At 48.3% G+C, this 16,967-nt stretch overlaps 1 protein-coding gene across 2 annotated transcripts in view; it reads left to right on the forward strand.

Moving 5' to 3' along the window:
• BTAF1 (B-TFIID TATA-box binding protein associated factor 1) overlaps positions 1-16,967 on the forward strand; it is a 324,567-nt gene that overhangs the window by 152,280 nt on the left and 155,320 nt on the right. For both annotated transcript variants that reach the window (XM_063962035.1, XM_063962034.1), the window contains exon 17: positions 16,729-16,871. In XM_063962035.1, coding sequence (XP_063818105.1) covers positions 16,729-16,871 — 143 coding nt within the window. The remainder of the gene's footprint in view (positions 1-16,728; positions 16,872-16,967) is intronic.

A 16,967-nucleotide genomic window follows, 5' to 3' on the forward strand; every position in this document is an offset into this window, starting at 1 on the left:
GGTGGGGGCACGTCTTCGACTCTTCAGCCAGGTCTGGGTTCTGTCAGACGTGGATCCTTGGGCGATGGAAATTATATCCCAAGGCTACAAACTGGAATTCGAAGAGGTGCCTCCTTGCCGATTTTTCAAGTCTGCTTTGCCAGCTTCTCCCCCAGAGAGGGAAATAGTTTTAGCTGCAATTCAAAAGCTGTATCAACAGCAAGTGATTATCAAGGTTCCCCTGGTCCAACAGCATACCTCCCAACATGACCCTCTCCAGGAGGGACACAATGCTCTGCTTCTGGACTTTTCTCTTAATTTCTCTATCGTCCTAAGTGGATGCTGGGGTTCCTGAAAGGACCATGGGGAATAGCGGCTCCGCAGGAGACAGGGCACAAAAGTAAAGCTTTTACAGGTCAGGTGGTGTGTACTGGCTCCTCCCCCTATGACCCTCCTCCAGACTCCAGTTAGATTTTTGTGCCCGGCCGAGAAGGGTGCAATTCTAGGTGGCTCTCATAAAGAGCTGCTTAGAGAGTTTAGCTTAGGTTTTTTATTTTACAGTGATTCCTGCTGGCAACAGGATCACTGCAACGAGGGACAGAGGGGAGAAGAAGTGAACTCACCTGCGTGCAGGATGGATTGGCTTCTTGGCTCATGTACATGAAGCTCCAGAGGGACGATCACAGGTACAGCCTGGATGGTCACCGGAGCCACGCCGCCTGCCCCCTCACAGATGCTGAAGCAAGAAGAGGTCCAGAATCGGCGGCTGAAGACTCCTGCAGTCTTCTTAAGGTAGCGCACAGCACTGCAGCTGTGCGCCATTTTCCTCTCAGCACACTTCACACGGCAGTCACTGAGGGTGCAGGGCGCTGGGGGGGGGCGCCCTGGGAGGCAAATGAAAACCTTTAAAAAGGCTAAAAATACCTCACATATAGCCCCAGAGGCTATATGGAGATATTTACCCCTGCCTAAATGTACTAAATAGCGGGAGACGAGCCCGCCGAAAAAGGGGCGGGGCCTATCTCCTCAGCACACGGCGCCATTTTCTGTCACAGCTCCGCTGGTCAGGAAGGCTCCCAGGTCTCTCCCCTGCACTGCACTACAGAAACAGGGTATAACAGAGAGGGGGGGCAGAATAAATGGCAATATATTAATATAAAAGCAGCTATAAGGGAGCACTTAATCATAAGGCTATCCCTGTCATATATAGCGCTTTTTGGTGTGTGCTGGCAGACTCTCCCTCTGTCTCCCCAAAGGGCTAGTGGGTCCTGTCTTCGTATAGAGCATTCCCTGTGTGTCTGCTGTGTGTCGGTACGTGTGTGTCGACATGTATGAGGACGTTATTGGTGTGGAGGCGGAGCAATTGCCAAATATGAGGATGTCACCTCCTAGGGGGTCGACACCAGAATGGATGCCTTTATTTGTGGAATTACGGGATAGCGTCAACTCGCTTAAGCAGTCGTTTGCCGACATGAGGCGGCCGGACACTCAATTAGTGTCTGTCCAGGCGCCTCAAACACCGTCAGGGGCTGTAAAACGTCCCTTGCCTCAGTCGGTCGACACAGACCCAGACACAGGCACTGATTCCGGTGGTGAAGGTGACGAATCAACCGTATTTTCCAGTAGGGCCACACGTTATATGATTTTGGCAATAAAGGAGATGTTACATTTAGCTGATACTACAGGTACCACTAAACAGGGTATTATGTGGGGTGTGAAAAAACTACCAGTAGTTTTTACCGAATCAGAAGAATTAAATGACGTGTGTGATGAAGCGTGGGGTGCCCCGATAAAAAACTGCTAATTTCAAAGAAGTTATTGGCTTTATACCCTTTCCCGCCAGAGGTTAGGGAGCGCTGGGAAACACCTCCTAGGGTGGACAAAGCGCTAACACGCTTATCAAAACAAGTGGCGTTACCCTCTCCTGAGACGGACGCACTTAAAGATCCATCAGATAGGAGGATGGAAAATATCCAAAAAGGTATATACACACATGCAGGTGTTATACTACGACCAGCTATTGCGACTGCCTGGATGTGCAGTGCTGGGGTAGTTTGGTCAGAGTCCCTGATCAAAAATATTGATACCCTGGACAGGGACAATATTTTACTGTCGTTAGAACAAATAAAGGATGCATTTCTTTATATGCGTGATGCACAGAGAGATATCTGCACACTGGCATCACGGGTAAGTGCTATGTCCATTTCGGCCAGAAGAGCTTTATGGACACGACAGTGGACAGGCGATGCGTAAAGGAGTTATTTGAGGTCGGTCTATCGGATTTGGTGGCCACGGCTACGGCCGGGAAATCCACCTTTCTACCTCAAGTCACTCCCCAACAGAAAAAGGCACCGACCTTTCAACCGCAGCCCTTTCGTTCCTTTAAAAATAAGAGAGCAAAGGGCTATTCATATCTGCCACGAGGCAGAGGACGAGGGAAGAGACAGCAACAGGCAGCTCCTTCCCAGGAACAGAAGCCCTCCCCGGCTTCTACAAAAGCCTCAGCATGACGCTGGGGCTTCGCAAGCGGACTCGGGGGCGGTAGGCGGTCGTCTCAAAAATTACAGCGCGCAGTGGGCTCACTCGCAGGTAAATCCCTGGATCCTGCAGATAATATCTCAGGGGTACAGGTTGAAATTAGAGACAGAGCCACCTCGCCGTTTCCTGAAGTCTGCTTTACCAACGTCCCCCTCAGAAAGGGAGACGGTTTTGGAAGCCATTCACAAGCTGTATTCTCAGCAGGTGATAGTCAAGGTACCTCTTCTACAACAAGGGAAGGGGTATTATTCCACTCTATTTGTGGTACCGAAGCCGGATGGCTCGGTAAGGCCTATTCTAAATCTGAAGTCCTTGAACCTATACATAAAGAAGTTCAAGTTCAAGATGGAGTCACTCAGAGCAGTGATAGCGAACCTGGAAGAAGGGGACTTTATGGTATCCTTGGACATCAAGGATGCGTATCTCCACGTTCCAATTACCCCTCACACCAGGGGTACCTCAGGTTCGTTGTACAAAACTGTCACTATCAGTTTCAGACGCTGCCGTTTGGTTTGTCCACGGCACCTCGGGTCTTTACAAAGGTAATGGCCGAGATAATATTTCTTCTTCGAAGAAAAGGCGTATTAATTATCCCATACTTGGACGATCTCCTAATAAGGGCAAGGTCCAGAGAACAGCTAGAGATGGGTTTAGCACTATCTCAAGAGGTGCTAAAGCAGCACGGATGGATTCTGAATATTCCAAAATCCCAATTAATGCCGACAACTCGTCTGCTGTTCCTGGGGATGATTCTGGACACAGTTCAGAAAAAGGTTTTTCTTCCCGAAGAAAAAGCCAAGGAGTTATCTGACCTGGTCAGGAACCTCCTAAAACCAGGAAAGGTGTCTGTACATCAATGCACAAGAGTCCTGGGAAAAAATGGTAGCTTCTTACGAAGCAATCCCTTTCGGCAGATTCCATGCAAAGGGATCTGTTGGACAAATGGTCAGGGTCGCATCTTCAGATGCACCTGCGGATAACCCTGTCGCCGAGGACAAGGGTATCCCTTCTGTGGTGGTTGCAGGAGGCTCATCTATTGGAGGGCCGCAGATTCGGCATACAGGATTGGATCCTGGTGACCACGGATGCCAGCCTGAGAGGCTGGGGAGCAGTCACACAGGGAAGAAATTTCCAGGGAGTGTGGTCGAGCCTGAAAAAGTCTCTTCACATAAGCATTCTGGAACTAAGAGCAATCTACAATGCTCTAAGCCAGGCGGAACCTCTGCTTCAAGGAAGACCGGTGTTGATCCAGTCGGACAACATCACGGCAGTCGCCCATGTAAACAGACAGGGCGGCACAAGAAGCAGGAGGGCAATGGCAGAAGCTGCCAGGATCCTTCGCTGGGCGGAGAATCACGTGATAGCACTGTCAGCAGTATTCATCCCGGGCGTGGACAACTGGGAAGCAGACTTCCTCAGCAGACACGACCTTCACCCGGGAGAGTGGGGACTTCATCCAGAAGTTTTCCACATGCTATTAAACCGTTGGGTAAAACCAATGGTGGACATGATGGCGTCTCGCCTCAACAAAACACTGGACAGGTATTGCGCCAGGTCAAGAGATCCGCAGGCAATAGCTGTGGACGCGCTGGTAACACCTTGGGTGTACCAGTCGGTATATGTGTTTCCTCCTCTGCCTCTCATACCAAGGTATTGAGGATTATACGGCAAAGAGGAGTAAGACTAGTGGCTCCGGATTGGCCAAGAAGGACTTGGTACCCGGAACTTCAAGAGATGGTCACGGACGATCCGTGGCCTCTACTTCTGAGAAGGGACCTGCTTCAGCAGGGTACTTGTCTTTTTCAAGACTTACCGCGGCTGCGTTTGACGGCATGGCGTTGAATGCCAGATCCTAAAAGGAAAAGGCATTCCAGAAGAAGTCATTCCTACCTTGATAAAGGCAAGGAAGGAAGTCACCGCGAAGCATTATCGCCGTATTTGGCGAAAATATGTTGCGTGGTGCGAGCAGCGGAGTGCTCCGATGGAGGAATTTCAACTGGGTCGTTTTCCTACATTTCCTGCAATCAGGATTGTCTATGGGTCTCAAATTGGGATCTATTAAGGTTCAAATTTCGGCCCTATCAATATTCTTCCACAAAGAATTGGCCTCAGTCCCTGAGGTCCAGATTTTTATCAAAGGAGTACTGCATATACAGCCTCCTGTGGTGCCTAAGGTGGCACCGTGGGATCTAAATGTAGTTTTAGATTTCCTCAAATCCAATTGGTTTGAACCACTAAAGAATGTGGATTTGAAATATCTCACATGGAAAGTGACTATGTTACTGGCCCTGGCTTCGGCCGGGAGAGTATCTGAACTGGCGGCTTTGTCTTATAAAAGCCCTTATTTAATTTTCCATTCGACATAGGGCAGAGCTGCGGACGCGTCCGCATTTTCTCCCTAAGGTGGTATCAGCGTTTCACCTGAACCAGCCTATTGTAGTGCCTGCGGCTACAGACGACTTGAAGGACTCCAAGTTGTTGGACGTTGTCAGAGCCTTAAAAATATACAGTCAGAAAATCTGACTCGCTGTTTATACTGTATGCACCCAACAAGTTGGGTGCACCTGCTTCTAAGCAGTCGATTGCTCGTTGGTTTTGTAACAAAATTCAACTTGTACATTCTGTGGCAGGCCTGCCACAGCCTAAATCTGTTAAGGCCCATTCCGCAAGGAAGGTGGGCTCATCTTGGGCGGCTGCCCGAGGGGTCTCGGCATTACAACTCTGCCGAGCAGCTACGTGGTCAGGGGAGAACACGTTTGTAAATTTTTACAAATTTGATTCCCTGGCAAAGGAGGACCTGGAGTTCTCTCATTCGGTGCTGCAGAGTCATCCGCACTCTCCCGCCCGTTTGGGAGCTTTGGTATAATCCCCATGGTCCTTTCAGGAACCCCAGCATCCACTTAGGACGATAGAGAAAATAAGAATTTACTTACCGATAATTCTATTTCTCGGAGTCCGTAGTGGATGCTGGGCGCCCATCCCAAGTGCGGATTATCTGCAATACTTGTACATAGTTATTGTTAACTAATTCGGGTTATTGTTTAGGAAGCCATCTTTCAGAGGCTCCTCTGTTATCATACTGTTAACTGGGTTTAGATCACAAGTTGTACGGTGTGATTGGTGTGGCTGGTATGAGTCTTACCCGGGATTCAAAATCCTCCCTTATTGTGTACGCTCGTCCGGGCACAGTACCTAACTGGAGTCTGGAGGAGGGTCATAGGGGGAGGAGCCAGTACACACCACCTGACCTGTAAAAGCTTTACTTTTGTGCCCTGTCTCCTGCGGAGCCGCTATTCCCCATGGTCCTTTCAGGAACCCCAGCATCCACTACGGACTCCGAGAAATAGAATTATCGGTAAGTAAATTCTTATTTTATGATTGCCATCACCTGTGCTGAACAGGTTAATGAATAAGAAAGGTATTTCACCACAGGTGATGGCAAGCATACATTAAGAGGGAAGTCCAGGAATAGAGCATTCTGTCCCTCCTGGAGAGGGTCATGTTGGGAGGTATGCAACAGGGGAAAGGGTACTATTCAACCCTGTTTGTGGTCCCGAAACCGGATGGCTCGGTCAGACCCATTCTGAATCTAAAATCCCTAAACATGTACTTGAAAAAGTTCAAATTCAAGATGGAATCGCTCCGGGCAGTCATCTCCAGCCTGGAAGTGGGGGATTTTATGGTATCCCTAGACATAAAGGATGCATACCTTCATGTCCCCACATATCCTTCTCATCAGGCGTACCTGAGATTCGCTGTACAGGACTGTCATTACCAGTTTCAGATGCTGCCGTTTGGGCTTTCCACGGCCCCGAGGATTTTCACCAAGGTAATGGCGGAAATGATGGTGCTCCTGCGCAGGCAGGGAGTCACAATTATCCCGTACTTGAACGATTTCCTGATAAAAGCGAGATCGAGAGATCAATTGCTGGAAAGCGCGTCTCTCTTCTTGCAAGTGCTGCAGCAGCACGGCTGGATTCTAAATCTACCAAAGTCACAGTTGATTCCAACGACTCGGCTTTCTTTCTTAGGCATGATTCTGGACACGGAACAGAAGAGGGTTTTTCTCCCAGTGGAAAAAGCCCAGGAACTCCAGAACATGGTCAGGGACCTGCTAAAACCAAAAAGAGTGTAAGTCCATCAATGCACTCGAGTACTGGGAAAAATGGTGGCGGCCTACGAGGCCATCCCCTTCGGTAGGTTCCATGCGAGGACATTTCAGTGGGACCTTCTGGACAAGTGGTCGGGGTCCCATCTACAAATACATCAGAAAATAAGCCTGTCCCACAGGGCCAGGGTGTCTCTCCTGTGGTGGCTGCAGAGTGCTCACCTTCTCGAGGGTCGCAGGTTCGGTATTCAAGACTGGGTTCTGATGACAACGGATGCGAGCCTCGGAGGATGGGGAGTAGTCACACAAGGAAGAAATTTTCAGGGACTCTGGTCAAGCCAGGAGTCTTGTCTACACATCAACGTACTGGAGTTGAGTTGAGGGCCATATACAACGGCCTATGACAAGCGGATAATCTTCTTCGTGACCTACCGGTTCTGATTCAATCGGACAACGTCACAGCCGTGGCTCATGTAAACCGCCAAGGCGGGACAAGGAGCAGAGTGGCAATGGCGGAAGCCACCAGGATTCTTCGCTGGGCGGAAAATCACTTAAGAGCTCTATCAGCGGTCTTCATCAAGAAGTTTTTGCAGAGATAAGTCATTGTGGACTTACTCAAATAGACATAATGGCATCTCGCCTCAACAAGAAGCGTCGGAGGTATTGTGCCAGGTCAAGGGACCCTCAGGCAGTAGCAGTGGATGCCCTGGTGACACCATGGGTGTTTCAGTCGGTCTATGTGTTCCCTCCTCTTCCGCTCATCTCAAAAATATTGAGAATCATAACACGAAAAAGAGTGCAGACAATACTCATTGTTCCAGATTGGCCTCGAAGGGCCTGGTATTCAGATCTTCAGGAAATGCTCACAGAAGATCCGTGGCCTCTTCCTCTCAGGGAGGACCTGTTGCAGCAGGGGCCCTGCGTGTTCCAAGACTTACCGCGGTTACGTTTGACGGCATGGCGGTTGAACACCAAATCCTAGCTGGGAAAGGTATTCCCCAGTGGCACCATGGGACCTTAACGTGGTGTTACAGTTCCTAAAATCTCACTGGTTTGAAACTCTTCAAAGGTTGAATTAAAATTTCTCACTTGGAAGGTGGTCATGCTTTTGGCCTTGGCATCCGCAAGGCGGGTGTCCGAATTGGCGGCTTTTTCTCACAAAAGCCCCTATCTGATTTTCCATGTGGATAGAGCAGAGTTGAAGACTCGTCCTCAATTTTTGCTTAAGGTGGTTTCATAGTTTCATATGAACCAACCTATTGTGGTACCTGTGGCTACGGGTGACTTGGAGGATTCCAAGTCCCTTGATGTAGTCAGGGCCTTAAAAATTTATGTAGCCAGGATGGCTCGGGTTAGGAAAACAGAGGCACTGTTTGTCCTGTAATCGGCCAGCAAGGTTGGCGCTCCTGCTTCTAAGCAGACTATTGCTCGCTGGATCTGTAACACGATTCAGCAGGCTCATTCTACGGCTGTATTGCCGTTACCAAATTCGGTAAAGGCCATTCCACTAGGAAGGTGGGCTCTTCTTGGGCGGCTGCCCGAGGCGCCTCGGCATTACAGCTGTGCCGAGCAGCTACTTGGTCGGGGTCAAACACTTTTGCAAAGTTCTACAAGTTTGATACCCTGGCTGAGGAGGACCTTGTGTTTGCTCAATCGGTGCTGCAGTGTCATCCGCACTCTCCCGCCCGGTCTGGAGCTTTGGTATAATCCCCATGGTCCTTACGGAGTCCCCAGCATCCTCTAGGACGTAAGAGAAAATAAGATTTTAAACCTACCGGTAAATCTTTTTCTCCTAGTCCGTAGAGGATGCTGGGCGCCCGTCCCAGTGCGGACATATTTCTGCAAGGCTTGTATATAGTTATTGCTTTTACATAAGGGTTATGTTACAGTTAAGATCAGTCTTTGGCTGATACTGTTTTGTTCATACTGTTAACTGGTTGCGTATATTCCAGGTTATACAGTGTGGATGGAGTGGGCTGGTATGAATCTTGCCCTTAGATTAACAAAAATCCTTTCCTTGTACTGTCCGTCTCCTCTGCGCACAGTTCTTTAACTGAGGTCTGGAGGAGGGGCATAGAGGGAGGAGCCAGTGCACACCCATCTAAAGTCTTTAGAGTGCCCATGTCTCCTGCGGAGCCCGTCTATACCCCATGGTCCTTACGGAGTCCCCAGCATCCTCTACGGACTAGGAGAAAAAGATTTACCGGTAGGTTTAAAATCTTATTTTTTTACTTTATCAATTGGGGAAACTGGAGTCACACTGGGGTATAGATGGTGGTCTATGGAGCCTGTCACTTTAAATCTATAGTCTTTTGGACATGGCTCTTATATCCATGGAGTTCCCTCAATGTACAGTTTTGTTCCTTTAGTGGTTATAGATTCTGACTGTTATACAGGGTGTTCCCTCTTCAGCCTCTTTGTTCTGCTCCCAGATGGTTTATTACATGGTTGGAAAGTCACTTTTTGGGCGGTTGTGCCTAGCTTGGTTTCTTAGCTGACCTCTTTATGCTAGATATATTCCCAAAGTGGTTCTTTGTACTGTGCGCTCAGCCGAGGTGGTTTCAGGGTGAACTTGTGACCATACCTAGCAGCACCAAGAATTTGTGTTTTGTCCTGCATCTAGATGATTTTTCTTCAGGGTCCATAGGAGATCCATAGAGAAACCTTGGGGGTGTAGGTAGCTGGAGAGGACCGAGCATCAAACAGTTAACCTTTTGAGCTCCCAGGATGCTCCGGTCCTTCCCCAGCCTAGGCTACTCCGTTTTGCAGGAGCCGGATGCACCATTTAACAGTGGGGCTGCTTTTAAGAAGCTCCAAGCTTTTATTTTTTGCCACCTTTTATTCCTTTTCTTTTTCTCTATCGTCCTAGTGGATGCTGGGGTTCCTGAAAGGACCATGGGGAATAGCGGCTCCGCAGGAGACAGGGCACAAAAAGTAAAGCTTTAGGATCAGGTGGTGTGCACTGGCTCCTCCCCCTATGACCCTCCTCCAAGCCTCAGATTTTTGTGCCCGGCCGAGAAGGGTGCAATCTAGGTGGCTCTCCTAAAGAGCTGCTTAGAAAAGTTTAGCTTAGGTTTTTTATTTTACAGTGAGTCCTGCTGGCAACAGGATCACTGCAACGAGGGACTTAGGGGAGAAGAAGTGAACTCACCTGCGTGCAGGATGGATTGGCTTCTTTGGCTACTGGACATTAGCTCCAGAGGGACGATCACAGGTACAGCCTGGATGGTCACCGGAGCCTCGCCGCCGGCCCCCTTGCAGATGCTGAAAAGAGAAGAAGGTCCAGAATCGGCGGCAGAAGACTCCTCAGTCTTCTTAAGGTAGCGCACAGCACTGCAGCTGTGCGCCATTGCTCTCAGCACACTTCACACGGCAGTCACTGAGGGTGCAGGGCGCTGGGAGGGGGGCGCCCTGGGAGGCAATGTAAACCTATTTTTTGGCAAAAAATACCTCACATATAACCTCCGGGGGCTATATGGAGATATTTAACCCCTGCCAGAATCCGTTGAAGAGCGGGAGAGGCCCCGCCCCTTTTTCGGCGGGCTCGTATCTCCTCAGCACACAGCGCCATTTTCCCTCACAGAAAGGCTGGAGGGAAGGCTCCCAGGCTCTCCCCTGCACTGCACTACAGAAACAGGGTTAAAACAGAGAGGGGGGGCACTAATTTGGCGTTAGAAATATATAAAAAGATGCTATAAGGGAAAACACTTATATAAGGTTGTCCCTATATAATTATAGCGTTTTTTGGTGTGTGCTGGCAAACTCTCCCTCTGTCTCTCCAAAGGGCTAGTGGGTCCTGTCCTCTATCAGAGCATTCCCTGTGTGTGTGCTGTGTGTCGGTACGTGTGTGTCGACATGTATGAGGACGATGTTGGTGAGGAGGCGGAGCAATTGCCTGTAATGGTGATGTCACTCTCTAGGGAGTCGACACCGGAATGGATGGCTTATTTAGGGAATTACGTGATAATGTCAACACGCTGCAAGGTCGGTTGACGACATGAGACGGCCGACAAACAATTAGTACCGGTCCAGACGTCTCAAAAACACCGTCAGGGGTTTTAAAACGCCCGTTTACCTTAGTCGGTCGACACAGACACAGACACGGACACTGAATCCAGTGTCGACGGTGAATAAACAAACGTATTCCTTATTAGGGCCACACGTTAAGGGCAATGAAGGAGGTGTTACATATTTCTGATACTACAAGTACCACAAAAGAGGGTATTATGTGGGATGTGAAAAAACTACCTGTAGTTTTTCCTGAATCAGATAAATTAAATGAAGTGTGTGATGATGCGTGGGTTCCCCCCGATAGAAAATTATTGGCGGTATACCCTTTCCCGCCAGAAGTTAGGGCGCGTTGGGAAACACCCCTTAGGGTGGATAAGGCGCTCACACGCTTATCAAAACAAGTGGCGGTACCGTCTATAGATAGGGCCGTCCTCAAGGAGCCAGCTGACAGGAGGCTGGAAAATATCATATAAAAGTATATACACACATACTGGTGTTATACTGCGATCGCCTCAGCCTGGATGTGCAGAGCTGGGGTGGCTTGGTCGGATTCCCTGACTAAAAATATTGATACCCTTGACAGGGACAGTATTTTATTGACTATAGAGCATTTAAAGGATGCATTTCTATATATGCGAGATGCACAGAGGGATATTTGCACTCTGGCATCAAGAGTAAGTGCGATGTCCATATCTGCCAGAAGATGTTTATGGACACGACAGTGGTCAGGTGATGCAGATTCCAAACGGCACAAAGGTGTATTGCCGTATAAAGGAAGAGGAGTTATTTGGGGTCGGTCCATCGGACCTGGTGGCCACGGCAACTGCTGGAAAATCCACCGTTTTTACCCTAAGTCACATCTCTGCAGAAAAAAGACACCGTCTTTTCAGCCTCAGTCCTTTCGTCCCTATAAGAGTCATATTTGCCCAGGGATAGAGGAAAGGGAAGAAGACTGCAGCAGGCAGCCCATTCCCAGGAACAGAAGCCTTCCACCGCTTCTGCCAAGCTCTCAGCATGACGCTGGGACCGTACAGGACCCATGGATCCTACAAGTAGTATCCCAGGGGTACAGATTGGAATGTCGAAACGTTTCCCCCTCGCAGGCTCCTGAAGTCTGCTTTACCAAGGTATCCCTCCGACAAGGAGGCAGTATGGAAAAAAATTCACAAGCTGTATTCCCAGCAGGTGATAATCAAATTACCCCTCCTACAACAAGGAAAGGGGTATTATTCCACACTATATTGTGGTACTGAAGCCAGAAGGCTAGGTGAGACCTATTCTAAATCTAAAAAAAATTTGAACACTTACAAAGGTTCAAATCAAGATGGAGTCACTCAGAGCAGTGATAACGAACCAGGAAGAAGGGGACTATATAGTGTCCCGGGACATCAGGGATGCTTACCTCCATGTCCCAAATTTGCCCTTCTCACTAAGGGTACCTCAGGTTCGTGGTATAGAACTGTCACTGTCAGTTTCAGACGCTGCCGTTTGGATTGTCCACGGCACCCCGGGTCTTTACCAAGGTAATGGCCGAAATGATGATTCTTCTTCGAAGAAAAGGCGTCTTAATTACCCCTTACTTGGACGATCTCCTGATAAGGGCAAAGTCCAGGGAACAGTTGGAGGTCGGAGTAGCACTATCTCGGATACTGCTACAACAGCACGGATGGATTCTAAATATTCCAAAATCGCAGCTGATCCTGACGACACGTCTGCTGTGCCTAGGGATGATTCTGGACACAGTCCAGAAAAAGGTGTTTCTCCCGGAAGAGAAAGCCAGGGAGTTATCCGAGCTAGTCAAGAACCTCCTAAAACCAGGAAAAGTGTCAGTGCATCATTGCACAAGGGTCCTGGTAAAAATGGTGGCTTCCTACGAAGCAATTCCATTCGGCAGATTTCACGCAAGAACTTTTCAGTGGGATCTGCTGGACAAATGGTCCGGATCGCATCTTCAGATGCATCAGCGGATAACCCTATATCCAAGGACAAGGGTGTCTCTCCTGTGGTGGTTACAGAGTGCTCATCTTCTAGAGGGCCGCAGATTCGGCATTCAGGATTGGATGCTGGTGACCACGGAGGCCAGCCCGAGAGGCTGGGGAGCAGTCACACAAGGAAAAAAATTTCCAGGGAGTGTGATCAAGTCTGGAGACTTTTCTCCACATAAATATACTGGAGCTAAGGGTAAATTTATAATGCTCTAAGCTTAGCAAGACCTCTGCTTCAAGGTCAGCCGGTATTGATCCAGTGGGAAAAACATCACGGCAGTCGCCCACGTAAACAGACAGGGCGGCACAAGAAGCAGGAGGGCAATGGCAAAAACTGCAAGGACTTTTCGCTGGGCGGAAAATCATGTGATAGCACTGTCAGCAGTGTTTCATTCCGGGAGTGGAAACTGGGAAGCAGACTTCCTCAGCAGGCACGACCTCCACCCGGGAGAGTGGAAACTTCATCGGGAAGTTTTTCCACATGATTGTGAACCGTTGGGAAATACCAAAGGTGGACATGATGGCGTCCCGTCTGAACAAAAAACGGGACAGGTATTGCGCCAGGTCAAGAGACCCTCAGGCAATAGCTGTGGACGTTCTGGTAACACCGTGGGTGTACCAGTCGGTGTATGTGTTCCCTCCTCTGCTTCTCATACCTAAGGTACTGAGAATTATAAGACGTAGAGGAGTAAGAACTATACTCATGGCTCCGGATTGGCCAAGAAGGACTTGGTACCCGGAACTTCAAGAGATGCTCACAGAGGACTTATGGCCTCTGCCGCTAAGAAGGGACTTGCTTCAGCAAGTACCATGTCTGTTCCAAGACTTACCGCAGCTGCGTTTGACGGCATGGCGGTGGAACGCCGGATCCTAAGGGAAAAAGGCATTCCGGAAGAGGTCATTCCTACCCTGGTCAAAGCCAGGAAGGAGGTGACCGCACAACATTATCACCACATGTGGCGAAAATATGTTACGTGGTGTGAGGCCAGGAAGGCCCCACGAAGAAATTTCAACTCGGTCGATTCCTGCATTTCCTGCAAACAGGAGTGTCTATGGGCCTCAAATTGGGGCCCATTAAGGTTCAAATTTCGGCCCTGTCGATTTTCTTCCAGAAAGAATTGGCTTCAGTTCCTGAAGTCCAGAAGTTTGTCAAGTGAGTATTGCATATACAACCCCCTTTTGTGCCTCCAGTGGCACTGTGGGATCTTAACGTAGTTCTGGGATTCCTCAAATCACATTGGTTTAAAACCAGTCAAATCTGTGGATTTGAAGCTTCTCACATGAAAAGTGACCATGCTCTTGGCCCTGGCCTGGGCCAGGCGAGTGTCAAATTGGTGGGTTTTTTTCTCAAAAAAGCCCATATCTGTTTGTCCATTCGGACAGGGCAGAGCTGCGGACTCGTCCCCAGTTCTCTCCCTAAGGTGGTGTCAGTGTTTCACCTGAACCAGCTTATTGTGGTGCCTTGCGCCTACTAGGGACTTGGAGGACTCCAAGTTGCTGGATGTTGTCAGGGCCCTGAAAGTATAGGTTCCAGGACGGCTGGAGTCGGGAAAACTGACTTGCTGTTATCCTGTATGCACCCAACAAACTGGGTGCTCTTGCTTCTAAGCAGACTATTGCTAGTTGGATGTGTAATACAATTCAGCTTGCACATTCTGTGGCAGGCCTGCCACAGCCAAAATATGTAAATGCCCATTCCACAAGGAAGGTGGGCTCATCTTGGGCGGCTGCCCGAGGGGTCTCGGCTTTACAACTTTGCCGAGCGGCTATTTAGTCAGGGGCAAACACGTTTGTAAAATCCTACAAATTTGATACCCTGGCTAAGGAGGACCTGGAGTTCTCTCATTCGGTGCTGCAGAGTCATCCGCACTCTCCCGCCCGTTTGGGAGCTTTGGTATAATCCCCATGGTCCTTTCAGGAACCCCAGCATCCACTAGGACGATAGAGAAAATAAGAATTTACTTACCGATAATTCTATTTCTCGGAGTCCGTAGTGGATGCTGGGCGCCCATCCCAAGTGCGGATTATCTGCATTACTTGTACATAGTTACAAAAATCGGGTTATTATTGTTGTGAGCCATCTTTTCAGAGGCTCCGCTGTTATCATACTGTTAACTGGGTTCAGATCACAGGTTGTACAGTGTGATTGGTGTGGCTGGTATGAGTCTTACCCGGGATTCAAAATCCTTCCTTATTGTGTACGCTCGTCCGGGCACAGTATCCTAACTGAGGCTTGGAGGAGGGTCATAGGGGGAGGAGCCAGTGCACACCACCTGATCCTAAAGCTTTACTTTTTGTGCCCTGTCTCCTGCGGAGCCGCTATTCCCCATGGTCCTTTCAGGAACCCCAGCATCCACTACGGACTCCGAGAAATAGAATTATCGGTAAGTAAATTCTTATTTTTTCCTGACAGAGTAAGCAGCGCTAGGCTGTCCTGGGGACACCGTGCACTGTCCTTCTATAATATACATGGAAAATGTAGTGGGGGGGGGGGGGGGGGGGGGTGTTTGGGTTTTTTTTTTTTTTTTTTTTGCAATGAAATACCTGCTGGTACTGAGGAGTCTGTTTAGTTAGCCTTGGAGAGAGAGAGAGTACCAACCCAAGCAGCTCTTAACTGTCATTTTTCAAACCTAGCCTGTAATATGGCAGTTTGTAGCTGATTTGCTGGTATTTTAACACTCTCCACTACATCTCTCTCTAATGTCCCATACACACGGTGAGATTCGGGCTATGCCCGATTCTCACTATGCGACGGGCTAGGTCGGCATTACAAGCACACATTGGGGGATATTCAATTGTTTGAAAAGTCAGTTGGGTGTCTCTTTTTTTCCTATCTAATAGACAGGAAAAAACAGACACTCAACCAACTTTACAAACATTTGAATTCCCCCCATTGAGTGTGCTTGCGTTACTGACTCTGTGCGATTTTGGCTAAGTGTCAATTTTGACTATCTTTTCTACGAGATAGACTGTGCAGGCAAGTCAATTTTGACTATCTCTTCTTGCAATGCTGACCGCGCGGGACTGCACATCAGCATCGAATCGGGATCTCGCAAGGTGACTTTCACCTTGCGATCTGCACTAACTTTTCTTACGATTTTGACTATATAGTCAAAATCGTAAGAAAATCTCACCGTGTGTGCACACCATAAGGCTTAGTAAGTGGACCACTCAGTTACTTCTGTTTCATGACACTTGACCAGGGTTATGAGACATAATAGTCAAATTTTGCAAACTTTGCTGCCTTTGGTACACTCCAAGGCATATCCCTACTATTGAAGGTGACTTTAGTCTGGAGCACAGTCCATCTCTTTTTAATGTTAAACCCTTCTCAAAGCTGCAGTGGAGATAAAACAGACTAGCATTATTGGGTTGTTTGCTCTAAGATTGGTGTACAACTACATAAATTGTCATGCAATCACCGTGACCGTGTCCACTCTCCACAACCATAGTTTGTATTGCATGGTCATGTCTTCCCACCTAATGTTCTACACCGATGGGATGATTATATCAATTGTTTAATGATACATCATGTCACACTATGGCGGATTGTGTAGTGTGTACGCGGACAATACATAGTCATTCTAGGTGTACCCATCTTTACTCTGTCCTATGAGGAAACGTGGAGCAAAGTGTGAACTGAGACAGGGAATACAGAAGTCGTAGGAAGAAATCTGTTCTGATTTTTCAGTGACTGCTGGCAGTGAAACCTAACTTGTCTGTTACCCTACGTCAGGGATGGGGAACCTTTGGCCCTTCAGCTGTTGAACTACACATCCCAGCATGCCCTGCATCAGTTTTAGCATGGACAAATGGCAAAACTGTAGCAGGGCATGCTGGTGTGTGTAGTTCATCAGCTGAAGGGCTAAAGGTTCCCCACCCCTGCCCTATGTCCTTGGAGAAGAGTTTTTAAAATATTTCTTTTCCTCTACAATTTAATACACTATTTTAGATTATAAATCTTTACTTGTATAGTATTTATGAAGAATTATTTTTATCCCTGAGAAATGCAGCTGTTGCAGTGCTTTGCTGTATCTACAGCTGCTTTCATGCTCTGAAAACTGATCAGAATCTAATAGTGTATATTGCATTCCTTAATTTATGTAGGAAAAAGCAGGTTGCAAGCTGCGTCAAGGTCCGTGCCAGATAAAGGAAGCCACACAGGAGTATATCGCTGGTTCAGACAGTGTGACTGATGACTCCGCCACTAGGGACTACGTGGTGACCCGAGCTCGTGTTGCTGCAGCAAAGTCAGTATACCTCTAGAACTATTAACATCATTGATATTTTATACCTACAGACAATTGGATGTAATAGAAAATGGATTTTGTTTTACTTAACGTTAA

This window comes from Pseudophryne corroboree, chromosome 3 (genome assembly GCF_028390025.1).
Source record: "Pseudophryne corroboree isolate aPseCor3 chromosome 3, aPseCor3.hap2, whole genome shotgun sequence".
Classification (NCBI taxonomy): domain Eukaryota; kingdom Metazoa; phylum Chordata; class Amphibia; order Anura; family Myobatrachidae; genus Pseudophryne; species Pseudophryne corroboree.